At 35.6% G+C, this 7,160-nt stretch overlaps 1 protein-coding gene across 7 annotated transcripts in view; it reads right to left on the bottom strand.

Annotated features, from left to right (window-relative positions):
• The window catches only part of PPFIA2 (PTPRF interacting protein alpha 2), a 503,998-nt gene that overhangs the window by 312,949 nt on the left and 183,889 nt on the right, over positions 1–7,160 (bottom strand). The window contains exon 1 of one of the 7 annotated variants that reach the window (XM_013004065.2): positions 5,829–5,966. The exons of the other annotated variants lie outside the window; for them this stretch is intronic. Coding sequence (XP_012859519.1) covers positions 5,829–5,909 — 81 coding nt within the window. The 5' untranslated portion in view covers positions 5,910–5,966. Of the gene's footprint in view, positions 1–5,828; positions 5,967–7,160 lie in introns of those variants that run through there. 7 annotated transcript variants of the gene reach the window in all.

The following is a 7,160-nucleotide window of genomic DNA, read 5'->3' as shown; positions in this document are numbered from 1 at the left end:
TTAGAAACTCTGTAGAATACACTTTCTTTGGCATTAAGAGAAGTCTAATAAATAGCTAAGCACCATTGCTCATGGTGAACATGATTATAATAATTGCAAATGTGTTCGCATAGGAGCTGGGTGGTCAATTAGAGACTGGTGATGCAACCCACCCATTGGCTCCAGGGGAGAAGACCAGGAGAATAGTCTTCATATAAGAAAAGCTTCATTATTATTATTACTTCAGCTTCTTTGTTTATAACCTGAATCAAAATAAACCTGTATCTTGCTTTTAGTGATTTTATAGATGTATTCCCTCATTAATACTCAGATTAAGCATATGTTAAATAAAGTAAACATATACGTTAAAAGGAAACTGTGTCCAATGTGACATGACATGGTATGCTAGAATTTTTCCACTGACTTATTTTCAGTACAAAATATCAATAAATATAATGTATCCCGAGAATCTTGAATGTTCTCAATCTCAAGTTTTAAAATTGAGAATATGTCAAGGAGTGCCATTTCCTTCATTGTCATTTAACTCTTTCAACCTCTGCTTTATCACCTAAAGTACCAGTGCATATTTTTTAAAATGTTATACTCACCATTATTAAAATGCCTAAACCTCCATCGCAGCTGCTTTTAGTGATAGGTTTGACTCTTACTATCATTAGTCTAAACTACTTTAAGGCCTTGCATGGTTTATGGAATGATTACATATAAAGTGAATTTCTCCTTATAAATGTAAATAAATTTGGAAAGTGCACCCTAGGATTAGCCAATTCCACAAACTAGTGGTCTTAGTTTTGAATTTATATGTATATAAAACTTTGACATAAATACTAAATGCACAATAAACTCAAAAATCAATATATCAAATGAAAAATGCAATTTTAAATAGAAAAGGTTATATAAGATACAAGTGTTTTTCAAAGATTAATTAATATCAATGCTGCGGAAGATTATATTCTGTAGGTACAAATATATGGATGTAAAATGAAGAATGATTTGATGCAATAAACACTAATAATTAAAGAACAGACAACTTGTAAGATGGCATGAAGTGCATCATACACGAAAAAAGCAAAGGTCATTAAAAAGACAAGAAGGAAAAAAAAAAAAGATCAAAATGACTATCAGAAGAGAATCTGAAATCTGTTTTTGAATGTGAAATAACTAAATCCAAAGGAAGTAATCATGAAATAAAAAATGATTAGAAAATGTCAAATATTTGTTCAAGAAGGCAAAGTAAAGTGTGAGAATGAAGTGAATAAAGGGCCGGAGTTAGAAAACCAAAAATGAACATTTTCAGCATGTCTGAAGATGAAAGAATGGAAGAAAAAAGTCAAGCTTCAAATGTTAATACTGACGGATTCTGTGCTCACTCTATTAAGAGTAAGCAGGAGGCGTCGACAGAAGGAGGAGCACACCCACCGTCAGCGCGCCCAAAGAACTGGTTGGTGGCCGGCCATTGCAAGAGGCAGCATATGATCAAGATGGCAATGAAGGAAGCAGCCCAAGATGCCCTGAAACCTTTGGCAAATTAAAGAATTATAATAATTGACAAAAGACCAATTGAAATATTTCAAAAGACGGACGCAGCCCTAGAAATAGTCATTGGGGGAAATAGCTGCTTGCCTCACTGATTAGGAAAGATTCATATTCAATCCTATTCCAAAGAAATATGATCAAAGATAATGCAGAAATTATTTAAAATATAATTACTACCACAAATGTGTAAATTTAAAAACCAATTTGCCACAATCCATTGATAGGACACAGCCATCAAATCAAGGTGGAATCAGAAGAAGAGGTGGAATAGTGGATATCATTGGCGATATCAGACTGATTTGGGCTGAGAGACAAGGATACCACAAAGTTGCTTACCTGTATTTCATTGACTATGCAACAGCAGAGTGGTCAGGTAAAAATTGGACTGCTAACCACAAGGACAGTAGTTCAAACCCACCAGCACTCCACAGGAGAAAGTTCAGGGTAAGTGCTCCAGTAAAGATTGACAGCCTCAGAAACGCTGTACTGGGTCCTTATGAGTGGGCATCAACTCAGTAGCAATCAGTTTGGTTTGGTGTTTGGGGATATAAAGGAATTCAACTATATGAATCATAACAAGTCACAAATAATGTTACTAAGAATGGTGTGATTGACACTTAGGTTTTATTTCAAGTTGGTTGGGCAATGATTTTCCCGTGACGTGATCTGAGATAGTGTGGTCAACTCAATGGTGGGGTAGTCTGCGAAGTCCCCAAACAGTAGTAGGAAGAATAGGGCGGTGCACTACCCCCTTCATCTGGCCATAGCCTTGATATAATTGAAGGTTTCATCTGAGCTGTGGCCTACTCTGTATAGGTCGGCACTGCTGGATATGTGACTAACCCAAGCCTGGATGTTTTCAATGACCCAAAAGGCATGTGAAAGCTAGCCAAGGAAGAAGGAAAACTGACAAAGAATTGATGCCTTTGAATTATTCTGCTCTTGAAGATTATTAAATATAGCAGGGACTGTCAGAATGAACAAATCTGAGTTGGAAGAAGTACAACTAGAGTTCTCCTTAGGATAGAGAGAGGGTCTTACATTCTTTGGGCATATTACTTGGAGAACCTAGTCCCTCGGAAAGGACGTAATGCTTGGTACAGTCGAGGTCTACGAAAATGGGATAAGGGCGAATGACATCACGGCTGCAACATTGGCTCAGACCCACAAGGAAGTGAGGGCGGTTCAGAACTGGGCTGGGCTTCATTCTGCTCTACACAGTGTTGTTATGAGTTGGACCCAACTTGATGACATCTAAGAAGATAATTCAGAAAGGAAGTTAATCATAAAAATAATAGCTAACCTTGATTTAGTGGCTTCTTTATTGACAATAAGTGATTTACACCTGCTTTCCTGAATATCCCATTTAATATGTACAATGATTTGATCACCTAAATAGCCTTTTTCCTTTCCAGGAAATGTGAAAAGGGAAAATGGAGACTTTCACTTGCTCATAACTACATTCTATTAAACAGAAGCACCTGCGTTTGATGCATGCGTGTAATTCAAAGGACGTGCTCTTAAATACTATACATTATCTTTGTCTTGAGAATAATAGTCATGACTTTAAAATAATTTGAACTATTATTTAAAAATCAACAAAAAGCACTAGATAAGTTAGACGGCTTCAAATCAAAAGTAAATTAGAATTAGAATGAATTTAAATTATCCAACTCGTAGAACTATCTGGATACGTACCTCTAAAGTCAAAACATTTTGTCTGCGTTTCTATACTAGAGAACAGAATAATATGTTCATTTGACTTCTGGATAATTTTCTATAAGGCAACTCTGAAATTCTTGAGTGCAACGATCAGAGTGTTTTGCTCGCCGTAATGACAGTATCACGAGACTACCATCTCGATGGGAGCACATGCTGCAGAAACCGGTGGTGTCGAACCACCAATTTTTCAGTTAGCAGTTGAGCATTGAAAAAAGAAGAAAGAAACAGAATAGTAATGTAAGCTACAGCTTGTCCATCCAAAAACTGCATTAAGTGCTGGATATTCTGTGAAATGTCTATGGGCATGCGTGCACAACCATGGTATATTAGGCAAAACAAAGGCGCCATGAAAGAGTAAACCTTGGATCTGGCATATTCTTTAGTTTCTTATTTCTTGCTCAGGACCTTTGAACTCCTGAGATAAAATGTATTCTAAATGCTACACTAAGAATATGAACGTGTACAATTTCACCAAAAATAACAGGATCCTTCGAACATTTAATGAGAAGCTGGAACTGACAGTACCCTTCACTCTAAGCTATGCGGAATGTTTTTGCATATGTTGACGCCTTTTCTAGAATAAGTGTAAGAAAGTCAGTGTTGAAACCCAAGTCTTTGATGTAGAATCATGTTAGTACATTTATGCCACTACATATGAGTACTATTTTTGAAGATTTAACTCCTTAATCGCTACTTTTCTCAAGGCATATTTATGACAAGTGATTGGTTACTTTACAGCATATTATTTCTAATTAAAGTATACCAACCACACAAATGGTTCAAAAGTCAAATGTATATAAGTAAAAAATTAATCATGCATAATGCTGTTTTCTGATTAAAAAGCCAAGTCAATTTTAGTAAACATTATGTTGTGAAAAACATTTTTTTCTGTTCCCTTTCTTCCAGTAAAACAAAAATTAGCCACAATAAATAAACATATAAACTAGAATACACACGCGACTATCATGAACCTCAGGATCAAATATTTTATAGGATTAAAACATGTACAAACGTGGAGTTCATATCTGCCAACATGTATATTTATCTGAAATTGTAAGATTTGTTGACAGAAATACATTACAACAGCAACCAAAAACAAGTATTAAAAGCCATAACAGTGTATTTTCAAAAACAATTACCTGCCAAGAAAGGTGTCAGCAAGATTCTTACTGAAGGAATTATTTAAAAGCCTGTGCCGTGCCTGAGCATATAGAATTTATTGACCCCTTAAAGTTTAACAGACTGAAGTAGAATACCTAATCCCCAAAACTGCCCTAAAGAGGCAGCTAGATGACATTGTAAAGTGTGTTTATATTTCAGTGTCTGGGAAGAAAACGAAAAAGTAATAATCCTGTGGAACAGCTCCAGGGCACTTGCATTTTGAATCACTGCAACAATAAGCAGATCACCACTGGGAAGAGAGAGATTTTGTAAAGCAGACTCTCACTATCAGTAGACATCAGTGTAAACCAGGAGAGGCGACAGGATTAAAAAAATAAAAGCAAAATGAGGCAAAAGGAAGAGAGTAATTTGATCTACTGCCTATAGTTTGCAAAGCCAAGTGGCTTTAATAAATTTAATATTCACACATTCAGAGGTCCTATTTTTAAAATTCTATCTTTGCTCTTTTCATTCCCCAGGTCTTTATGTTCTTTATTTTCCCCTTATCTTCAGAATACTATAAGAACACAGCTAAAATAATTAAATATCAGGTTGGGCATATTTTTATAATGTAAAATATGCAGAGATAAAAGGTTCTTATTCTCCTTTCAGGGAATAATGATATGACTGAATTACAAAGTAAACACTAGTAATGAAAGATACAATTTGAGGTTAAAAATGAGGGAGCACCTGATTGACTTTAGACTTAATCAGTCTCTAGATTGATTGCTGATTTATTCACAGGCAATTGAAATTCATTCAGTAGGAAACAGATTTGTAACTCATATTTATATTTACATTATAAATCATTTTGACTTTTTGATCGCATATAAAATATTCCACCCTAATGAGATTCTACTTTGCTTCAAATTGAAAAGGCATACAGAAACTGGTACTTAAGTCTCCTGTAGTATTGATTGCTTGCATGCGCCACATATAACAAAATTAAATAAAAGGAATTATGTTAAGCCATGTATATGAGATCCGAGCAGTCTTCGAAGCCCAGAGGATATAATTTGCAAAGTACTATAAGATATCTTTTCATTCTATTCTGTCAGCAAAGCACAAGGACAGTAACTCTATAGTGTTCGCTACACTGTAGCCATAAATAACAAAACCAGGATCACAACACATCTCAAAGATTCTCAAGGGTGATATTGTAGCAAATTTTAAAACCTCCTAGAAAATTAAGTGCTCGGTATAAGTTTGTTTTGTTTTAGAGACAAAGTTAATGTCATCCTATTTCCACATTTCAAAGCAGATTAAACTGACGTGCACATAATTCATTTCTTAACATCCTCTTCAATACTTTCACACTTTGCGACTTTCCCTGCTTTTTATTTCCCTTTTTTATCAAAAGTTTGACTATGTATTAACTTTCTAAGCAGTGAAGCCATGGAAAGCACACTTACTTGAAAAGTATACAATCGGGTCCCATTAGGAGGATGCACTTTAGGGGAGCCAGAAACGTTGTTCATATCCGAGAAAATCATATCTGATCAGAGACAATATAATCCACAAGGAGCTACAGATGCAGAGCTGAGAGCTTAGCGTACAGATAAATCCGTGCATGCATTGAGGGAGGCTAGGGGGTAAAACGCAACCTGCCCCATCCTTTTGAAACGCACAATGATAGCATTTTTTAAAATCTCTCTCTCTCCTACATTTGAATACTAAGCGGCAGGGTGATCAGCCACCAACCTTTGGCACAGCGAGTTCTTTAGACAATACAATGTTAAAACTGAAAATAAATAAATAAGAGAAAAACACAGAAGGAAGAATGCAAGAACCACCCGTAAATAGAGCTTTTGCAGGATCTGGCAGTGCTGTGGACCTGCCCATCTGTTCTCGGTGATAATCACCTCCCTCCACCACAGTCTAGCAGAGTGATTATGCTAAATATCCTGGTTAACCAATAACACAGTTTCATTGCAAGAAAGCGAACACAGTGTAATTCAGAGGACCTCTTCTGACTAACCAGAAACATGCTTCGCATTCTGCTGAAAGCTGTAGTCAGTAACAGAGTATTTCCCCCCCTCACTCTATTTCCACATGTTTATAGATCTCCCTGTCACTCAGTCTTTTCAGTAAGATTTTCATTTTTATACAAGGCTTTTAAAAATATTTTGTGGCTAATGTATAAATCAAGGCTTATCATAGTGGGCCAGGACATTCAGAAGCAAAGTCGACAGTATAGTAATAGTACACATCCTAGAGCTATTATAAAATAAAATGTACTACATATTTTTACATTCTGAACTCCTAAAGAAAAACATGAATACACATATAATTATTTTCTCATATCTCCCACCTAAGTTGAAAACATCATATATACATGCAGACATACTGTGACAATCAATACTTTAAAAATAGCACCATATTTTTTGGAATAATGACAAGTTAGCATATACACACACAATACAATCAATAAAAAAGTTTTCAGATACACAAAGATTTTTAACTCAATATCCAAATACATTGCTTGTTAACATCTAGACTATGCTGGAAAACATGTTTCTTTTGTTAAGTATTTTAACAGACATGATTCGCTTGCATAAAAGATCGTATTCTGATGACCTGACACCTTCTAGTGGTAAAAATCGGTGTTCCATTTACACGTGGCTTAAACGCAGAGACTTTGGAAGGGTTAAAAATTGAGAATGAGTCCCAAGCGGTGTCTTCTTCAATGCATCCAGTCTCTGGGTATGCCCAGGCTGTTCCCCAATTGTTAATATCTTATTTTA

This window comes from Echinops telfairi, unplaced genomic scaffold, assembly GCF_000313985.2.
Source record: "Echinops telfairi isolate 266 unplaced genomic scaffold, ASM31398v2 ScPeMD7_2;HRSCAF=8, whole genome shotgun sequence".
NCBI lineage: Eukaryota > Metazoa > Chordata > Mammalia > Afrosoricida > Tenrecidae > Echinops > Echinops telfairi.
The sequence above is the reverse complement of the archived record's forward strand: the minus strand, read 5'-3'. Positions and strand labels throughout refer to the sequence as shown.